Consider the following 22,223-nt stretch of genomic DNA (forward strand, 5'->3'; position numbering starts at 1 on the left):
CAGTGAGATCTGATTATTTTTCTTGTTCTCTGCTTTATCTGTGAGATAGCACTGTTTCCCATTTTTCTTTTCTCCCCTGCACTAAAGAGTTTGTGCCCCTGAATTTTTACCTGTCTCTTAGTAACAGGATTCCTCATTCTGTCTCCAAACTAGGAGCTCTATGTACATCTGATCATAATTTCTGATGTGCCAAGGGTGGTATATGCATCTCCCAACAGGACTGATGTTTTTTTGGTGTGGTTTTTTTTCATCTGTTCTGTAATTACAGGCTTAGCTATGGCCAGGGGTATTATCATGCTGCAAGGTATCACGGATTGTGTCACCAGCCAGGTATTGCAAGTAATAGGAACAGGTAGTTCTGCTCCCTGAAGATACCAGTATCTCTGTTTTCCATGTTTGCAATTTTCAGAGTTCAGCAAAACCTCTAGTTCTTGTCAGTTAGGAATGTACATGCTTGCTCACAGGGTATTTTTTAACTTAGTTCATGCAGCATCAAATATTAAGATCTTGCATTTACTTTTGTATGCTTGCAGGTTGAGGTGAGTTTCAGCACATGTTTCTGATTAATACTATAATTTTTGGCATTAAGATTAAAGTTGAAATGGAGATATGTAGTAATATGCATCTATAGCATAAGTGTATGTACATACATGCCTGCATGTGTTGAAAGACAGCAGAGCTTTGCTTGAGAGCTTGTCCACTCTTTCACCTACATCAGTTAAGCCAATAAAAAGTTTTAAGTTTCCATCCAAACCAGGCTTACTCTGCTTTTAAATGTATTAGTAGCTTTAATATTTCCATTCTGGGGCCTTGGATCATTGTACTACGATTCCAGTCTGGATGGGGCTAGGAAGAGGAGAAGCTAAATAAATTAAAAAGTACATTTTATTTTTTGTTGTGGCTTACAGAGTTATGTAATTTTAGCACTGGATTGAAGGCAGGAGGCAAATAGAGTGGTCTGTAGTTGCGTGACAACTGCAGTTTGTTGCGTGGATGTCATCCCATCACGCGGCCAGTGTCTAATTCCGATTGGATTCTCCTGGTGTGAAGAATCACACTTGCCATCAGTGGGATGTCCATCTGTCTGAGCCTGAAAGCAGCTCAAGGATGCAGGCTGTAGAGGAGGACTCTGTGGGATGGTTTCACTATGCCTATGAAGTCTGATGCGCATGAGTTATAAGCATCCAGTCTGTTTTGAGGGATCCTTTCTTGCACTGGTATGTGGTTATGAATGCAGATATTACTGTTGAATTCCTCCATGGTGGCCACTGAGGGAGCTGGACGCTCAGGCAGTTTACAGACATTAGGGGTGGTGTTTCTCTGGGGCTTGTCAGGGTTAGGAGGGCTGGCTGTTCTCATTTAAGCTGATTTTAAGGGCTCTCAGCTTTCTGGTGTAACTGGAATCTGGTGAATGATTTTTTTTTTTTTTTTTTTTTTTTTTTTTTGGTTGCAGGTATGTAAGGAGTGGTGCCCATTCACTTGCTGTGCAGTGAGATTGTAAATCCCTCATAAATTGTTTGTAAATCACTTTGGGATCTTTCTGGCTGACAGGCAGATCCTGTGTAAGCACCATCACCCAGCCCTGCAAAGCCCAAGCCTTGGGGAGCTAACCCAGCTGCCAAAGCAGCAGGTGTGTCAGCTCAGAGTTACCCGTGAGGAGCAGCTGGAGGCTCGAACTTTGCCCGTTTATTTGCTCAAGGTTTTATCTCATCCTTTATTATACAGCCCAGTGAAAATGAGTATTTGCCGTGTCAGTTAAACCATGGCCATCGAGTGGCAGCTCCGTGTGTGCTTGGTGGCCTCGCGGGTGAGTGAGCGGAGCCATCGCTGTGCCGGGGGGAAGGCCGAGCTTCCTGTGCCATCAGAGGAGATAGGGACACCTGAGCAAACAGTGGGGCACCCCGGGTTCTGGGGGGGTGACTGGTTTGGTACACTCCAATTATTTTTTTTTTTTTTTTAATTTTTTTTTAAATGTCTGTAGCTTTAGTTTTTGTTCTGGGGGTTAATTTTGACATTAGAGCAAGACAAGAGCACTCCAAGCAGAAAGCTAAACTTGCATTTTGTTTTTAATTTTGCTTCAGGATTTTGCAAGTAGACAGCAAAATTAATATCCAAACAGAAATTTCTTCTGAATCAAAGGCCAAGTGGAAAGTGTAGCAGCACAGTGTGCTGCTGTGCTCAAGATTGTTATTCTGAAAAAACCAAAACACAACAAGTATCCTCAACGTTAAAAAAAACCCCTATGTAGCAATTTAAAGGGCTATTTTTGGTGTAACATTTTGATTTTAGCTAGATTGCATGTACTGAGGGAAATGTTTACTAACATTTGTTACCACTTTTGGTCTTCAGACCCCTGGCAGCAGACTTAGAGCCAGGCAGTGATGAATAATTTTCTGCCTAGTGCCTTATAGGAGGATAAAGTGGCATCAGTTTCTGGGATTCAGAACTGTTTGCTTTTGGAGTTCAGGCATCCATATCCCAGCACTGGTTGGGAATTAGACTCGTGTAATGTAGAGGTAACAGGGCCAAATACACAGGAAGCCAGCTGGTTGCTCAGAAGACCTGATCTTTGCCCCAGCTTACCTTGAGCAACTCATTTGACTACTCTGTTCCTCAGTTTCCCATTTTATCTGCCATGTAACTTATCTCTTTAGCTGTTAAACAATTTTAAATGGGACTGCCTTCCACTATTCAAAACAGCTGTTCTACTTCAACACAGTCTTAATAATAAATGTAAACAACTATGGTGTTTGGATAGTCAAAATAAATTTAGGAAGATTCAGGTTAATTTTTGATTTTTCAACTGTGTTACCAAGGGTTGATCTTTGGACCTATATAACTAAACTTTTTCCTTAGTTGCTTTCTGTTATTCTGCCTTTCGAAGGACTTTGTGGAAAAGAAAGCAGTATAAAAATCACACAACCGGTTTGGCAGGTCCTGTATAAACAGGAGAAATGCCAGGAAAAGTCTTATGTCCTTGTTGCCAGCTTAAAAAAAACAGGTTAATTTTCTCCTAATGAAAACTTCAGCTGTTGCTGTGTGTGAGGTGGACTGTGGGGATGGGCCTGTGGTGGAAGAGGCTTGGGTGCTTGCTGGAAGGAACATGTGTGTCCTCAAATGCTGGGAATATTGTCTCAGTCACCTTCTTGGCTGTAGGAACAGAAGAAGCATTTTATCGTGGTTCTTTTAAGCAGGTTTGGTTTTTTTTCCTTCTCCCATCTCCTCTGACAGTCTCACAGCTCAGCTCTGGTGTTAAACACACCCTGCTTGATTAACTGGGGGTGATTGATATCCCCCTGTTTTGCTTGTACCAGCAGAGAGCTGTGCTGGTATTTAAGATTGTGTAGCTGTGAGTTGGGATGGCTGAGGAAACCTGCCTTCCCAAATGGATGTGTGCCATTGCATAACCATGGGAAGGGTTGGAGTGCCTCTGTCCTGATTCTTGAGGCAAAGGAGGGATGTGTTTCTGGAACGGGTTTGAAGCTCTCTTCTGATTTAGGCCATCTCTGCTGCCACTTGTGAGCTGAGAGATTTCAGTCAATGCGTTGACAAGGAGGAGCGTTAGAAATCAGAAGTTCCCATGAGGAGGGTGTTTAAAATCAGTGCTAAAATGCAAAATGAAATGATGCATTCTGAGAGCTTTTGCGAGTTGTCCACGTCATTTTGTCTCTTGTAGTTCATCCTTCTCTTTCTAGAGCAGCAGCACAACCTCAGAAACATGGCCTTGTGGGTAGAGGGTTGAAATGGGATTTAGGTAACTTGCTGCTTCTTCCTGCACCTCTGTTCCTAACTCTAAACTAGGATTCAAACAGGCCCTTCCTCTGGTGCTTCACTGTCTTGACTGTTTTGGCTTTGAGCTCATCCACTATTTCTGGAACACTTTGGGCAATGGCCCTGTGTTTGTTTGCTTCTGAGTGCTGTCACTGTATAAATGTCAAGTCCTAACTGTGGGGTTCAGAGCCAAATAGGAGAAAATACTGTTTTCTAAGGTGTCAAAGTAGGTTTTTCCTCAGCCTCTGTACCCTGAATGGGTACCTAATTGCTTATGTTTTGGTCCCTCCACTTGTAGAGGTGAGTATAATAACACTTCTCTTTATTGCAAGAAAGTGCTAAAGGTATTATAGGACATACTTAAATAGTGTAGCAATAAGGAGCATGAAGAAGCATTCAGCTTGAGTTAAAATGGTCTCAAGATTAGCACTTTACTCTTCTTTTTAAAGATGTCTGAAATTTATTTCAGCTGGCTCAGTTCCCAAGCCTCTCACTTCTGTAGTGAGGCAATATTTGCAGGTCAGAAGCAGTCTTACGGTAAGGGTGGAGTGGCTCTCACTGCAGTGTCCATTCAGATGTGAACCAGCAATGCTTAGTTGTGAAAACAAGCCAAAGATAACCAGAGTGAAACTTCAGCACTTCTGTTCTGCCAGGAACAACATCATGACCAATGCCTCAGGATTATGAGCTAAAACAAAATAATAATTTGAGGAAGAACAAAAAGCAATGCAGAAGTTGAAAGGAACAATTAAAACAATTGGGGAACTTAACGAACAGGAAAAGCTATGGCAGAAGGAAAGCAGCTAAACTGAGATTTGTCACAGGACTTGACACACCTGTGGGCCTCAGCATTTATCCCATCGTCCTGTTGGCACAACCAAGGCAGTGAGGGCTGTGGTAATGCCACAAGTTGTTTTGGAGAGTCAGTAGCAGGTCTGGGAACAGCAGACTTGTGTCTTCACCGTTTCTCTTCAAACCTCTTCTGTGGAGCTTGTTTTATGCTGTGCTTTGCTGTCTGGCATCTGCTGCCCGGCCCTGTACAGCACTACTATACAGGAGGTGATCCTCTTCTTATTCCTCTTCTGAGTGCTGGGTGTGCCCCTGGAATTTCCAGAGTGAAGGAATAAGGTCTGTGTGGGGTGTACCCTGTCACATGGACAGGTCGTACCTGGAAGGCATCTCTTGTTTTCAGAGCAGTTGGGAAAGGATTGCTAATAGCTCCCCTTATGCAACAGAATATTCACCCGCTTAGTTCATTACTTATTAGCTCCAGGCAGGGACATGGCAGATTTGTTAACAGCAATGGTCAAATCATTAGAGTGTGCAGCATTAATGGAGGAGAAAGCATTTAATAAAGAGCCATCACTTGACCCTGTCATTGTCCATGGAATATAGACCATACTGTTGAATTCAGGCTCTACTCTTTTCCTGTCATCTACCACTTCTTAAAAGTATGTCTTGCTTGGGAGCTTCAGCTTCTCTTCAAACACGTATGAAAGCACATATATTCTTCTTTTGGATCAGATATGCAGTACCGTGACCAGCTGTTTCTGTACCAATATATTTAAAAACTCCGCTCAAAGTTCTCCCAATCCTGATGGTCCTGTGCTGGAAGGACCATGTTTTATAGGAAATAAAAGATTTTACTGTGCTTCAAGCTATCCCCTAGGTGGTTTGTTTTCTTTTTCTAAGTAGTATTTTGGTGTCTGATGATCAGCAAAAAGTTCAGTTTCTTGTTCTTTGCATTTTCATACCATTAGACTGCTGACTGGAGAGACCTTACAAAAGCTGCTAAAGAGCTTATTTTAAAAAAAAATTGATTTTTGTACAGGCTGACCTGCTGCAGGTTTTGTTTCTTTTTATGTAATTTGGCTTCTTTCAGTGGTCTCCCAATGCATCTTTATGTTTTAATCACAACTTCTTATTAGCTTATCCTTCTGCAGTATGTGTTCTAGGTTACCTTCTCTTCCTCTGTTTTTATTTCCTTTTGGATGTTGGGCTGTATCTGTCATTTCTTGTGTCCACCTCAGTAGTTCCTTTAGTCCTTCCTTACAAGCTTGATCTTGTAAAACTTGCCTGTCTTGCATACATTTGGGGGGTGTGTGTATGATGCAGAATGAAGAGCCTGCAAATGTGCAGGATGCAATATTCTAAGTGAAATCCTACCAGCTGTTTTATATATACTCTCCTTTGTCAACTAGAGTTTCCTTTTCTAGTCACACTGATCTTAATGTTGTTCACATTGAAGTAAGTAGCTGGAGTAGGTGAAAGAATAGGGGGAGAGGAAGATTGTAATTTGATGTTTCTTCCATATTCAGTTTCTGTACAGTAGTCAAGGTCAGCGCAAGTATGGCCCTTTCTAGGAACTCCCTCTGCATTTAATGTGTTGGGAGTTGAAAAATCTGAATCTTTGTGATATTTTATAGTGGCAAACATCAATGATCTCTTGCTTCTGGAGTAGCTTATTAAGACAGTCTTTGAGAATGGGTATTTTATTTGGCTGTCTTCTCTCATCGAGGATTCTGTTTAGTTTTTCTGAAGTAGATATACCCGTTTTTTTTACCAGCAGCCCTTATTATAGCTATCCTATTCCCAGACTGGCCTAGATTCTCTCTGGAAAATTGTTTTTACCTACTTAGAGGTGTTTTGGAACAAGGGGATGTGGCACACTCCCTGTCATGCTGTGTGTGCTGGGTTACTGTGGCACTACTTGAATCTTCAGGAGCAACAAACTGTAAGGTGTAGCACTAGACCTCCTCATGGCACTCCTGGGTTTCTCTGGGCATTTGGCATATCCTTTTTCATGGAAAGTCTGCTAGAAGCCTGAAATGTGGAGAGATGCTGTGGTGGAAATGCAGGGGTGCTGTGTATGCCAATAGTAAGGAGATAATAAGGAGAGACAGTAAGCTTAAGTTACTGGATAAGAGAGAGACTGAGGCTTGTATGTGGATTTTACTTCCACCAGTGAAAATCTGGACCAGAAACACTATTTAAAAAAAAAAATCACAGGAGAGTTTTGCAGTTACAGATGGGAGCACGATCCAGCTTTGCAAAGGGACCAAGAAGGGTAATTTCTTGCATTTGTAAGTGGTATTTTTAAAATGTTATTTCAGGATGTTGCATCTCCACAGGAATTCTGTTTCTGTCAGTGACTGAGGATTAAAAGAAGCTATGACTTTCATGTGAATTACTCTCCCGTGATCTTTCCACTACTTAATTGATGGGCAATTAGATATCCCAGGACAGTGAATGAGTTGACCTCATCTGTGTGACAGTTCTGACCTGTGATTTGTGCTATGTAAATGTTTGATATCCTCTGTTGTGAAGGATCCTGTTCACAGTAATTGTAGCTTCAGTAGAAATGTTCAGAAAGCAGTGCACATCCGTGGTAGGAAGATCAGAAATTATGATTGTCCTTGGATATGTGTTTGAATGCATAGTAACACTGTGACTTCGACAGCTCAATAATGCAACCAAGTAAAAACACTTGTGCCGTGCCAGCCCTGAGATGCAGAAGAGGAGCTTTCCCATAACACGAGAGGGCAGCTCCCTGTACACCATGTTTCCCCTTAGTCTTCCCATCTCAGTTTCATGGCCTCCAGGAATCTTGCCCTGAAATGAGCACGACTGCAGTAAGGGTGTTCAGGGTGTTAATTCCCACGCACACAGGCAGGGTTGTACAACCACCGTATGTTACAGAGATGAGGCTCCCCAGCCCTGCCTGTTTTAGAAAAGAGGACACAAAAAGTGCAGTGAAATATCTCTGATGTGTAGCTAAGCCTGGAAAGTTCTTCTCTGTTGCCTTCCTTGCTTCCCTGCTGCTTACTCACTGGCCATAGCACTTCAAAGCCTCATGTGGGATTTTTTTTCCCAGCTGTGCAATTAACTGTCTCTCTTGAGCCTTCTGTGGTGCTTTGTGTGGAGTGAGTGTACCAACAAATCATGATACAGATGCCAGAGGGACCCTTGTGGGTCACAGCAGTGGCCCACCTTTCTCCATGCCCTGCTTAAACAAAGGTCAGTAGCAAGTTCTTCAGAGGAGTGTTGCAGTGACAACCCCATAATGCAAGTTTGGGAGTTGCATGTGGAAAAGGGCTGGGGGCAGATAGTTTCTTAATCGCAGGCAGTTGAATCCATGGTTGACTTCTGCCTTGAAGTAGTGGGTCAGGGGGGCCAAGTCCCAGCTTTACTGCCTCTTCTTGGAGCCTTGCTGCAGAAGGGTGGGTGGATAGATAAGGCTTTACTCCTATTTGGAGTATGATGATTCCACTCCCAAATTCTGAACCAGAATCTGCCTCTCATGTATTTTCTGCTGTCTAGCTGGGATATCTACAGGTAAAATTCTTTCTTACACATATAAATGACTGATCCTTTCATGAATCGTACTGAGCTTTTTGCCTTAGTTTTATCTTCTAGTTTTACCTGATACTATCTTCTCACAGCCTGTTCTACACTCTATTCCCCCATATTAGCAGCAAAGAAATACTTTTTGAGCATGTGGTTCAGCTAGTTTTTTGCTTCTTTGATACTTGCTAATTTGAAATATTTTGGAGTGCTTATACAATAATGCAACCATATCATGGCATTTTCAATGACAACATTGACCTCCTCAAGCTGTCTTTTCATAGCACTTGAGTGCACTGATATTGCTGTCTGTACAATTTTAATTTAATTAGGACAGTGGCTATAATCACTACAGGAGAAGCATGAGCTTCCCCACTGTCTCATTCCCCTTCCCTTTGTGATGAACCATGGCACCTCTGTGTTTGTTTTTTATTTGCTTGAGTAAGGATTGAGGCATGAGAGCCATCACCTGCCCCTGAGCAGGGAGGACAGGCTGGAGGGAGGAGTCAGGGAGGAACTGAACTTCACAAAATTGCAAAGGTTACTGACACAATCTCTGCTCTCTGCCCAGGAAACGAGATGTTAATCTTTTCCCAGTGCTGCTTTGCATAAGGTCCATTCCAGAGAGCTGTGTTTGTTTTAATTTCTCTAATTACTGATAGTGTGCTGATTATGCTGCTATAGATTTGACGTGAATTGCTATATTAATGGGATCAAAAATTAGGAGATGTCTGCCATGGAAATTAAGAAGACGACAGCAGCTGGGGGAAGGGAGGGAAGTGGAGAGTTTACTTCATACCCTGTTACTGCAGAGCTCTAGTTGGCTTTTTTTGGAGCCTGAACCTTTGTCCCTGGCAGAAGTTGGAGTATGCAAACTGTAACACTGACCGAAGTCCCCAGATGTGCCTCCCTCAGTCCACTGAGGGCTCTGATTTCCTTCCTGCTCCCAGTGTTAGACCTTGTAACTCATCTCATAGTGGTCTTCTGGACTTTCATATCCAGCTATGGTATTGCATACAAACCACTGCTGAACAGTGCATCTACCTTCTTTCCCTTTCCTCTTCTCCTGACTTGCTTCCCTAAGGATTAACTTAGTTGAATCTCCTGCTCTTTTCCCGTGTCCCTTGGCCCGTCTTGTCGTTTCATGGCACAAGTACGCCAGCGTCCTGGGAGGGAAATGTGTGTCAGCTTTCACTCTCAGTTCATTTCTCCCTATATGGTATCATTATGTGCAGTATAGGAGAAAGTTTTTATGCAGTGATTAGGGTCAGCTGCCTTTTCTGTCTAGCATGAGGTATTTGCAGACCACATTGGCTGTTTTGGTTTCCTGAAAACTGCTGCATAGGTAATGCATTTCTTCGCTTTATCAATTAAAAAAGGTAGTTTTACTGTATCACCTATCCAGCTACTGAAATAATCATGTCATTGGGATAACATAAGAGCTTGCGTAGCAGACTTTCTTATATATTTTATTTTCGTTTCTACAAAAATATATATGTTCTTTGTGCCTGCCATCTGAGTGAACTTAGTAAAGGGACAAAAAGGCTATCACATTGCAAGGCTGTTGCTTTGGAGTTTAGAAGGGTGCAATTATATTAAAAGCCTGAAGCTATTTTTATTTGCAGCCTCCCTCAACCTCATCCTCAACTGTTAGACGTCTTTTAAATTTAATTTTCATACTTTGATTTTTTAATTAGTATTTTTATTTTAGCAATATGAATTATTTGTATTTCTGACAGAGAGAATTCTGTTCAGGTAGATTTTGTCAGTAAAGAGTGTACCCCAATTCTTCAAAGTGAAATCAGTGTGTGCTTTGATGGCTTTGGGAGTCTAGTCAGCTGTTACATACACGCCTACTACATAGTCATGGTCAGTATAGCTTTTGATTTAGACAGGATGGTTTGATCTATGGCGTTCTCAGCAGCTGAATATTTAGTAAAGAGAAAGAACCCTTGGATTCTCTTGATTTTTAGCCTGTCTCTGCTCAATTGGGCAGGTGAAAGCATGTCCTACTCTCTCTGGCTGGTTGTCCAGGTGGCTCTCTTGGAGCACCAGCCACCAGAGTAAACCCCAGGGAGGGCCTTCCATAAAAATTGACTTTACGTAGCTCTTCAATTACTGTAAGCAACATGAAATTTCATGGGGAAACTTTCTTGACTCCCTGTGAGCTGAAGAAACTGATCAAAAATGATGACAGCAAGCAATATGCCATCTGTTTTAGTCACCTCTTTGTGGCTACTGGCAAAATGCTCGGGAGTTGCTCTTTTGAAATTTCTTAGCTGGTAATTGTTTGGAGCTGAGCATTTGGTCACTTGTAGGTTTAGATGTTTATAGAGTCCCCAGGCAGGTGGCAAATATGGAATGCGGTAGTTCCTAGCTCTTTCCTAGCACTCATCACCAAAAATCTCAAAAGACCACATCAAATGTGTATTGATTTAGTTTCTTTTACCAGTAGATTAAGCTGCAGCAAGGCTGTTTGCTCAAGAACAAGCAAGGTTCGTGCAGGTTCTACCAGCACTACCTATCCTTCTTCCCAAGCTGTGGCTTGAACAAGCCTACCATTCTTGGCCTTAATACAAAGGGCAATATTAAACATGACTAGTTAGGAAATGCTTTCAGAAAAATTCTTAGTAGCAGAGTATCTGGTTGCATAACCTTAGAAGTCACGTTTTTGTTTGGTGGATCCCACAGAGAGAAGCACTGGGCAGTTCTGGAGGTGTGAAGATTAATGCAATCCGTTCTCAGTGGTGTGAACACAATAGGTACCTCCTGGAAACGTGACTCTAAAAAGCCTCAGAAAGCCTGGAGGAGCACGAGTGATCTTGTGCATTGACTGTGCAGGCTGGGCACTGCGTGTGGCTGAGCACAGAGCAGGGGCAGGTTGCAGAACTAGACTGGTGTTTGCAGTTCTGCTGCCAGCCACGTTACTGCCCCATGCTGTATACAGGGATTAAGCTAATTTTTTCCACAAGCCCAGTGTCTTGACCTCTCTGTGCCATTACCATTCTACACCTTTTGGAAATCTGTCCAGGACAGTTACAAGGGCAGCTCTTTCAGCATGCAATTGTTAAGTGTATTACCCTTGAGAAGCACATGCTGTCCTTTTTCAAGACAGCTTAACTCTGAAATTACTTAGCTCATTTGAGCTTTGCTCTTGCTGTAACTCAGGTTGTCTGTGTCTCTAATAAAAAGAAAAAGACTTACCTAATGTCTGTAAATTGCTTTGATATTTAGGCTAAAGGTGCTGACAGAAAAATGCAGGATTAGCAAGAGAGGGCATTTCAAAGGCACTAATAGGAGTTGGATCGCTAACTCCCCTTTGTGCCTTGTAAAATGCCTTCTGCAAATAGTAATTCACACAGTACTGTGGACATCCAAGATGTGTGGGAAAAGTAACTGCAGTTCCATATCTTGTTTGGTTTTGGCTGTCCTGTCCTTATGAATACTAGGAAACAATGAATCAAATACATTTCTTTGTAACAGTAAATATCAATGAAGCTGTCATGGTATAAATCAAATTATGGTATGCCTTTAGGAGATGGATCAGTAAAGGCAGCACATACTGGAAGCATAATGTCTTAGTTTGATACAGCACCTCCTGGGTCTTGAGGGAAGTGGACAGGTTCTGGATTTAATTTCATATTCCACCTGCTCTTGGGCAGTGAGGAGACCCTTTGAAGCCACTTTGTCATTGCACTGGTGATTCAGTGAGCATGAAATGTGACCTGAGCTTGGACTGTATCCTGCATTCTTCAGGAGGGAGGAAAAGGACATCAGGTATCCCACCTACCTATCCTCTAGTGCCTGTTTGCAGAGGCAGGCATCTGTGTGGCTGTGTTTCAGAAGTGTTCCTCTTTTTATAAATATCTCCATGAACAAAGCGAGCAGCTGCAGTGTGGTTCGATTATCTGCGCTGTGGACTGCAGCAGGAAATGCTGGGAAATGCCTGGTCTCCCTCCCCTCCAGGGTGAGAGGTGCAGATGGGCACGGAGAGCTGCACCTCTGGAACGGGAAGCACAGAGTCAGCCTGTTTGGGTCGGGGAGGAAGTTGGGTAAATTGAAAACGGAGTAATGCCTTCCTTGTAGCTCCAGAGGTGCATCTTTTGTCATGTCACAATGAACATCCCCATTCAGCAACTACGAAAAACTGAATTCATGCAAGCTAATGGGTTGCTGTGGCCTGGACAGTGATGAGTAGAAAGAAACTTGAGTTTGTGGGAGACAGGAACATAATATTGAATAATTTCTCCTTAAAAAGTACTGAGCTGACAGCCACAGAAGACATACTTGCAGAAATAACAAAGTGATGGTGGAGTGGAACAGGCCTGTCTTCTCACTCTGTCTAAACCTCCACATGCTCTTAATCTTCCATGCCATGTGGTTATAGTGTGTTGTGGTGGACTCCTGATGTTGAGGCTAAACTTCTGGTTCTGCCTGAGCTCCTGAGCAGCAAACAGCACCTTGCAAAAGAATGAACTGGACTTGCTTTGAAGCGGTGGCTGCAAGACTTTCTAGGTGTCCCATTTATTTTTGGACATGTCACCTAATCTGCCTGCAGAGTTTTTTGCAAAGCCTCCTCTTCCCTTTGGCGGTAAACGTGCTAAAATTACATTCTGCAGGTGCCTCTGTCAGCCTATTTTCCTGTCTCATGGCTGTGATAATGCTGTGGTTTGTCATGGAAGCAATTACCTTCTTTTGGTCCAGCACCAAATTTGTCTTTTCCATTTGCCAGAGATCGAGGTTAGGGTGAGAGGCTGCCCTCGTACCGTCCTGCAAATGCACAGAAATTACGGTAGCTCCTTCTGCTTCTGTATGTGCAGGGATGTAAATCCATACTGTTTGCACTGGCATTATTACATGTCAGTAGCATGGTTCTGGAGAATAACATGCATTGCCTTCCAGGAAGCATATGAGAATGGGTTTTTTTATGTTCCTGTAAAATTGTGGCTATGTTTATTTACAAAGGGTATATTTTGTACTATGATTGGAGTACATATTTGGAGGCTTAAAATATGGAAGAATTTTCCTGTCAGATCGCATGAAGTTTCAGTCTTAGATTTCTTGTCAGGCATTTTCATAAGTAAAAACCTAACTGTGACAATTAAGAAACTAGTACAACATTTACAAATTGGCCTTCAACTCTATTTGACTGTATTTGGTTGCAAGTTAAACTACTTCAAAGATGGTAATAGTAACTCAGTTAGCAAAAACAACAGTACTACGTTACGTGATGGTTAATAGATTAGTTTTTAGCGATGTGTTTTTCTGCAGCAATGACAAAAGTTATTGATGTCTTTAAAATGGTAGGAGTATAGTGCTAAATACTTACCTTGTTCAGATCATGACTGATTTGTTAGTGTAAGATTAAGTGGTTTTGGCACTTCAGTGGTACTCATGCATGTATCATGGAGGTGCTGTCAGATTTTCACTGACATAAAACCCTTGGGGTCTCCCCACTTGCATTTCACTTCCCCTTTCCTCCCTTGGCAGATTTCTGAGAAGACCCTTGGAAACTTCATGGACCTTTTGAAAATTAAACCCACCACCCTAAAAGGTGCTTGGGCCCCCTGCAGCACTGGGCAGCGCTGGCCACCAGTGTTCTGTCTGTGCTCTGTGGCTCCCTGGGCAGCTGGTGCATCACTAGTGCTGCTCACATCACCAGGCGCACACTTCCTTCCTTCCACCCACTTCCCCCTCCTCTGCCATGGTTTCACACCCCTGTTCCAAAGTTCACGTTGTCCTCTCTCTTTCTCTCCCTCTCCCCCTGCTTTCTTTTAACAGCAAGAAAGAATTTCGTACACACCTCCAGCGAGCCCGGTACCAAATTACACTTCATCACCACTACATGTCCCAGTGCCTCAAGCGATCAGGATGGAGGAAGACACCATCAGACTGCCAGCACACCTGCGTGAGTGTCAGCATGAGGCTGCTTAAGTTCTTGGACTGAGGAGGGGGTGGGGCAGGGTGAGGAGTTACTTCTGTTTTTAAGGAAGGGAGCAGGGAAGTCCCTGGCTTTATACTTTTTTTTTTTTTTTTTTTTTAAAAAAGCTCTAGCTGGTTTGGTTTTCCTAGCTATTGTTTTTAACTAAAGAAAATTACTCTTAAATACAGTGTGCTAAATCTTCCCTCCCATCTCCTGCACCCCTTGTGAAGCATTTGGCCCGTTTCTCATGAAATATGGAGAGTTTGTTTTGACGGGAAGTGCTGTGTTTCCTTCCACTTTATTGGAATTGCTCAGTTACGTGCTGCAACACAAGGTCAGAGTTTCACCAGCTGTGGCAAGTGGAATGCGCTTGTGCTGTGGCTATTTTCAGGTTCTGAGTGGTCTCAAATACTTGTGATGCCCAGGCTCTCTAGTGTAGAGCATGAGTGCTGACAGAGGCAGTGGGAAAGGAGGAGGAGTGAGCTTAGCTGAGCACAAAAGGATGCTGCAAAGGAGGAAGGACATATCACTGACATTGGAACAAAAACTGGAGGTGGGGGCAAGGTGAGAGCCAGGTACTTCCTTGCTGAGATGATTTAGTGTTTGACAAATAGGAAAGGCCAAGGACTGTTGGCCAGTGAGAGGTGAATTAGGATGGAGACAAGAAGAGTGGAATTTTTCTTTTTGAAGGGGAAGCAGTTCTGATGGAAATAAAGATGTTTTAAGTAAACTTTTGTCAGGTGTTACATTCCTGGGGTACTTGAGCAACAATGAACAAGAGGTCCAGGAGCAAATAAAACTTTGTGCTTTGCCCTCTGACAAACAGGTTTGGGATTTTGCAGGGAGAAGAGGGGGAAGTCTATGTTTATCACAAGACACTCTCATTTCTGTCCTCAGCTGTCTTCCACACACACTCCTTTTCTGGATGCAAACTGCGTTTCATGCATTTCTTTGGCCCTGTGCTCGCTCCCCTGCTGGCCACTGAGTTACTCTGCCCCACGGTCACTCACTCCCGTGCTGCATGGCCCAGGTTGTACCTTTTCTGTGCTTCCTGGTGGGAATGGGAGCTGGTGCTGCAGTGTTTCTGACTATGCCTGGTCCCTGCCTGAGCATCCGTGAGCTCCCAGGCCCAGCTTGCACATGTGTGTGGCTGCTCAGCTGTTCCCCTGGCCTGGGGAGGACTTGGCTCCCACATTTACAGGGCATTTCTATGCTTTACCCAAAGTAGGCACAAAAAAACCCAACACACAAGCAGTTTTTCCTCCAGCAATTCTTTTCCCTGCTGCTGCTGTTCATCCCCAGGTCTTTTGGGTTTTTTCCTAATTGCAGTAGTTGGTACTGTTTACTTCTGCTGTGGGAGCCACTCTGTCCACTCCATAGCCAGGATCACAGCTGGCTTTCCAGTTACTTATTGCCCTCCCCACTGTGTCTGGCAGATGCATGAGGCAGGAAGGCAGACTCTTGATACCAAAAGTGGTGGTACATACTGTACCTGCTTCCTTCGCATCAGCTAGCCAGCATTCTGGATAGTGTAGAATTTATAAAGCTTCCTCTCAGTGAAGGCTTCTTTTGCAGTATTTTTAGAATGTGGTCCAACCTTTCACCTTGAGTTTTGTTTTGTTTTTTCTATTCTTTTGGTTGGCACATTTTTAAACTTGCAAGGCTTCTTTCCCTTTCGTATTTCCACACCAGTCTGACTTGTTGCAGGGTAAAAGCACAGATGATTAATCGTGAAATATCTGTGAAATAGCCTTCCATAAAGTTAGTGTCTGAGGTCACAAACAACATGGAACACATTTACTTAGCCTTACTAATTGTAGTCAATGGCAGTGTAGTATTTTGTAGCTCAGAATGGAGTCAATATTGACACAAAACACTGTTGTCAACCAACAGACCCGAACACTGTTAAAACCACTGTTTTTAAAGTACGTAGATTCATAGCTAGGCCACGAGCAGCCATTCTGAATTTCTAAAATGATCTCTGGTATAACTTTTACAGTTACAGAACTTCATGCAGTGACTGCTCTGTTTAGGTCCAGTAACTGAGCTTACAACATGTGCAGAAAGATTTCTGCTCTTCACGTAAAAAACTTAAGTGATGAGGGGAATATCAGGTCTCTAGATGTTCTTTTAATGCTTAATTATCTCCTTATTTGCCTTTTTTTAAAGTGCCCTATTTATAGTTTGAATTAGTCAAGCTTCAGTTTCCAACTATTAGATCTCATTATCGCCTTTCCTGCTAAATATTGTCGAAAGACTCCTCCTGATATAGGTGCTTTTAGATAGTCACTTCTTAACCTTTTCTTGGCTAAACTGGATAGGAAGAGAGGTTCTTAAGGCTGTCAGTCTTCCTGTTAAGCTTTTAGATTTCAAATTCTGTTTATATCACCTCTGTGAACTGTCTCTCACTTCAGACATCCTTCTTAAAGTGAGGACAACAGAACTGAAGATGACATTCCAGGTCTTGCTAATACCATGTATAGAAATAACTCAGCATCTTTTGGATTTCATGTCATGAGATTTAAAGAGGTATTAATACAGGGTTTTTCAGTTCCTGCACAGACTCCTCTCATTTATCTTTTGTTTATTTGTTTATTTTTAGATATGTGTCTGAGGTACAGCTTTGATCTTAAATCCAAACTGCCTCAGAAGTCAGGCAAAGTAACTAATTTCTAGTTCAGGCTGTGGTTCTGTGTGAAGGTTGGGTTTAGATCTGCAAAGTTCGAGGACTTTCTGGCTCTGAGATTTTGTTTGGTTCCATCCCTACGGTTGTTTGTGTTGATTTGGTGGAGCATAATAACTTCTTTCAGCCCTCACTCATTCCAGTGCAACAGAGAGATGTGGTAAATTCTGCCGCTCTCACACACAGAGCCAATAGGTTGTCAGGCCTCCACTCCTTCTGTTTCCATGACATTCTGATGGTGTTCAACAAAATCAAGGCAGGGTTCAGTCCCACCCCACACATCTTCATGTAGGTGCTGCAGATGCAGCTGAAAAGAGCAGTTGGCCCAAAGAGAAACCTAGAGACAAACATTTCACATGGAGCATGTAGAGCACTCTCTGGATTTAGGCAGTGTTATGCCTTCTGATAAGAAATTTCACTGTTTCTAATGTTCCAGAGCACTCTGAAAGCACCAATGGCATTAGTATTAGGACAATAAGTAGAGCAATTTCCTTTGGTGTAAGAAATTATTTCTCACTGCTTAGTGAGCAAATGAGCCTCAGATAGGCTGAGCTGACTTTATCCAGAGACTGGAAAAGGAGAAGTGCAGTTTGGAAGAGTGGAATGCAGATCTCTCTTTGCTACAAGTTTCCTTCTCTTTGGTTAGCAGAGCTAAAATTATATAGACAAACACCTTTTTCTGAGTGTGTTATGAAGGCACTTTCCCCTTCTCACACAGCCTTTCATGTTTTAAGTAGCTGCTTTCTCCTCAGCCAGCCTATTGTATAGAAATGCAGTGTAATCAGTCTTAACTTTAAATCTCTGGGATAGTAAGAATCATTTCTAGATAAAACATACCTTTCTCTGGTGCTGCCCTTCTCTGTGAGGGACTTTTGACCATACTTTTAAACATACTTGTCCGCCTAACATCCACTAGGAGCAGAGTATTGGGGGCATTGTCAACAAAGTATCAGTGGGAAGCTGGGGAGCATACTTTCCTACATTTCAGGTGTGTAGTCAGAAAACAGTTGCTCTTTGTCTCTGGTGTGTCTGCCATGGCAGCTTTGCAGCATATATGATCTCAACTAGACTACACTAATGTCAGATAGGAGTGTTTGGAAAATGGGCATTTTTTACTGAGGATTGAAGAGAATTAAGTTCAGCTTGCACACAAGGTGCTGCCCTTGGTGCCTTCTAGGATGTTGGATACCTTGTTTTAGCTCCCCCACTGTAAAATGAAAAAACCCATGAGTGCAAAGACTCTTACATGTTTTGAAAAATAATACAGAAACTGCCAAGGTATTGTGATAATGAAAAATGTAGAGATAGGTGGAAGTCCTTTGTAACTATTTACATACCCTATATCTCTAGGGCGGCACTCCATTTTGCCACAGAGAAAGTTAGTGGGATTTTTTGGTGGGGGTCTGTATTTTTTTCAATTTTATTTTTCTTAAAGCCCATCTCTTTGTCTCATCTGGTAAAATGTCATTAGGCACTTATTTTATGCTATGGCCAATACCTTGCAGTAAAAAGTTCTTTGAACTGGATAGAGGATACAGCACATAAGAAATGGATGAGAACCCTTCCCTATGTCTATTAATATGCTCTGAATTAGGGAGAAAATAGCTTTTTACTTTTTGTAATACACAAGATTAAAATAAGGTGGTTTGCCTGCTAAAACAGCAACTGTAAATATGTGCTACAGGCTTCATGGTTTTCTTTTGTCTCCTTCAACATAAAACTTCTTCAACAAGAGAGACAGAAGAAATCTCAGTGCTGAGAAAGGACTTGCTGCATGCTCCGATCCTGTGCAGCATCATTCCCACTTGGACGCTTATGTTGATTTGTACAGTTTGATTTTTATCTCTGAAGGGCATCTTCTCTTGGGAACATGTGTGTGTTTATTTAGGGAGAGGATCTCATGGGCAAAGATTTCAGAGTTTTCTATTGATACAAACATGAAAACAGGTTCATTTGTTCCTCTGAACTAATTACTCTCCTCTCCTTAATGATGTCATCTTTCACATATATGCAGCCCATTGTCATAGTAAGACACGCTGCACATACTTTTCTGTGCACACAAAGCAATTATTTTTGGCAACAACTAATTTTTCTTGCTGTTGCCTTTTTTTCTGAACCCCCAACAGTCTGCACAGATGTTCAGAGTGCAATGATACACTCAAGATGTCACAGTACATGCATCACCTCATAGGGGAGAACTTTTACTTTGAGACTGCAGTGTTGTCTTGACTCCACTCACTTATGGGGCGTTGTGGTGGTAGGGAAAGCTAAAGACCTATTTGTAAAATCATTTGAGTGCTTTTTGTTTCCAGTGTAGTCTTGGGTTCTGGTCTTTGGTTTTCCAGTGTGTGATAAGTTCCAGGTCACAGCTGATTTGGATAAACTTCATAGAATGCAGACCTGGTCACATACAGCTAGTGAGATCACATTTTTTGTTTCACTATCTCTGTGTCCCTTGTTGTTACTGTCTGTTCTACTTCCCTCGTTAAGGACAGAAAGGGAGTTTGTTTAGTTTTCTGCAATGATTATATTAAAGGCCTTCAAGTTTTTAGTGAGTGTTTCATAGGAATCTTTCTTCATGGCTACTTGTATTACTGATACTCTGTTTTGGTGGGAACTAGTCCAGTGGTTTGGTATTGGTTTGGCATCTTTGTGACCTTAGCTGTACCACATACTGCATAAAATTCTGTGTGGACATGAGTAGTAGGGTAGGACAGGTAGTTGGGCAGTTTCTTTAGGGCATTTATTAGACCTAAAGGCAGTTTGTTGCCAGTTTCTTTCTTCTGATCACGCATTGTTGCTTATATATATCATTTGTGTTTTAAGGGCACTAGTTTTCTTTTTTTTTTTTCTTATTAAAGGAATGCAGGAAACAATTAAGAGAAGGAGGAGGAAACAACAACACTCTCAGGATTGCCAAGGATTCATTTTTTTTCTGTATAGTGTCTATTCATTATGCTACTCCTTTTATTAATCCTTTGGCACCTGTTAATTATTCTACAATTTTGGCTAGCAGCTGGAAAGTCACTTTGAAGCATTAAGCTTATTGCTGTTTAGTTACTAGAATATTCAATGCACTGAACTGAAAGTATGTAGTGAGATGGGAAAAAAAGCCCTTTACCCTAAGCCACATTTAGAGCAGCAAGCAATAAAAATATTTGCTTTGGAAGGATCTTTGTGGAACAAACTGACTGACGCACATACAGGGAAAATAAAATAAAAGCTTTGTATGACAAAGGGACTGGGAGAGATGGCCAGAATGTCAGATTAGTGGCTGAGACTAATCCTGGTCCTGCTGAAATGAGTGGTTAAATTCCCACTGATTTTCATGGGACCTGGACTGGCCTCTTTCTCAAATGGTTGGCTTCTCCTAGACCTCTCTTTGCTGTTCTCTGACATTATGGCCATTTAAGCCTTGTTCTTCCCTCTTACTGTTCTTGCCTCTTCTTCTAATCTGCTTTTCACCTTACATATAACCAATACCAACCCACTACAAAAAAGAAAAAAATTAAGCCTGGCAGTGGCACTGCTTGCTAACACCTTATTGCAGTATTTAATCTCGATGTTGCATCTTTGTCTTCTACCATAGGCTGTTCTTCCATATTTTTATTGTGAGCTATGCAGAGAGGGTCCATCCAGCAGTGCCTCCTGGTGTTTCAGATTATAGCTGTTAATAATCTGACAGGCCGACTGGAGTGTGGAAAAACCAGCCAGCCATCCTGTCAGCCTCAGTGACCATTACTTCGGTTAACCCCAGCAAAGCTCCTTCAGGAGTCTGAGGTGTGTCCAGTTGTTGGGCAAGCAGGATGCAAATCACCAGCTGGGTAGGCACCGATCATGTCTGCTTCTAACCTAAGGCAGGCTGTTCCACAGGCACCCTCAGGTGCTCACCTGAATTGAACTCATCTGCTCCACCCTGCATCCCAGGGGTTTCTTGGAGTGAATCTCAGGCCAGCCTCAAAGAGATCATCCAAACAGGGAACTTGGATGGGTGGGAAGCCCAGTCTGAGTCACTCTTGTGCCGTGGCTGGGCACAATGTAGATGCTACTATTTTATATGGACTGTGTTGCACTGGGAAGAGTGAAAGCCCATTACTGATTCCGCTGGGAAAACCGTGGCCTTTGGATCATGAAGATCCTGCTTTGCATTTTTCTGGCACGATCTTTGTTCATCACCTGTAGGAAGCTAACCCCCTTGTCACTGGGCTTGCACTGGAGTGACACAGGGCCACTTTGGTTGTCACTTTTGTAAACGTCTGGTGAGTTGAACCCTAAATCTGTTAACTCCTTACTGCTGCCTGGTGGCTATGGCAGAAGCATCCAGGTTAAGTGTGGAAAAACTTGCAAAGGGAGCTCGCTTGCTGTGAGCTGGTTTCTGCTCCTTGAGAGATTTTAGAATCAAGAGGTTTTTATTTTTCCCAATGTGCCTGGTTGTTGCCCAGCAGTTTCCTGCACTGACAGTTCCCGTTGGAAGAGTGTGGAGGGATAAGATCCTTTCTGTCTCGGTGGGAACTTGCAAAGCAGTCCTGACGTGGGAGGTCAATAGACCTGTGCTTCAGGATCCGGACAGCTGACAGTGTGGGAGTCTCAGTGGTGCTAAGCTAGTCTTTTACCCTTTTGGAAAGCTTCACTGTACAGTTTTAAATCTCCAAAATACACGCTCTCCTCTATTCAGAGGGGAAAGAAAGCCATGTCACTTTAATACGGGATTCAAGCTTGATCCCTTGTGGAATTCCCCTGGAAAGTGTGGAGAGGAATAAGAAGCAAAAGCAGCAGGACATTTATGGTATTGCTGGGTTTGAAGCATTTTTAGCTTTGTCTTAAAGGGACACTGTCAAGATCAGTGAACCTAAAATTAGCTTGCTTTTCTCTTTCCATCCCAAATGTCTGTTTAATTTTTCATTTGTATTATGTTATAAATGCTTCCATGCTCTTTTTAAATTTTTTTTTTTTGTAAGAAATAAAATGAATGCAAAGAATGCAGCATTCATAAACAGCCATACAACTAATGAAAACACAGAAGAGAAACTGCGTGTAAGCCATGACTAACAACTCCACAATAAGAAACCATTGTGTCGTGAGAGCCTTGCAACAAAACACAAGTGTGGTAAAAAACCCTGCAGAAACAGCATAGCATCATGATCTTTTAACAGAGATGAGCTGCTGCCTCTTGGAAGAGAACAGCTCTGTCCAGCACTGAGAGGGGCATATAGTGTCTAAGGAGAAAGCTGCTGTAGCTTTGAGGTCCCAGGAGTTAATGTGCTCGGTCATGTGTATACACACACAGAAAGAAAACAGTTATTTGATGCCCTTTATGGGAAGCTGGATTTCCTTCTGCTGTACTTTTATGTCTTTCCTCTCCTGTGCTGGCACTCCTACTAGTGCTTAACAAATACAGCCTGGTAAAATATCCATTAAATGGGGTTTTATGCCATTTTTAGAACTCCCCATTTTACTGCTGGAGCTGCTGGATTCTTGAGTTTGTTGAAGACATTTTTGGTA

The 22,223-nt window shown here is 42.5% G+C and overlaps 1 protein-coding gene across 1 annotated transcript in view; it reads left to right on the forward strand.

Moving 5' to 3' along the window:
• ETV6 (ETS variant transcription factor 6) overlaps positions 1 to 22,223 on the forward strand; it is a 135,638-nt gene that overhangs the window by 28,498 nt on the left and 84,917 nt on the right. Inside the window, exon 2 of the mRNA XM_048301241.1 lies at positions 13,897 to 14,023. Coding sequence (XP_048157198.1) covers positions 13,897 to 14,023 — 127 coding nt within the window. The remainder of the gene's footprint in view (positions 1 to 13,896; positions 14,024 to 22,223) is intronic.

This window comes from Corvus hawaiiensis, chromosome 4 (genome assembly GCF_020740725.1).
Source record: "Corvus hawaiiensis isolate bCorHaw1 chromosome 4, bCorHaw1.pri.cur, whole genome shotgun sequence".
In the NCBI taxonomy this organism is placed as follows: domain Eukaryota; kingdom Metazoa; phylum Chordata; class Aves; order Passeriformes; family Corvidae; genus Corvus; species Corvus hawaiiensis.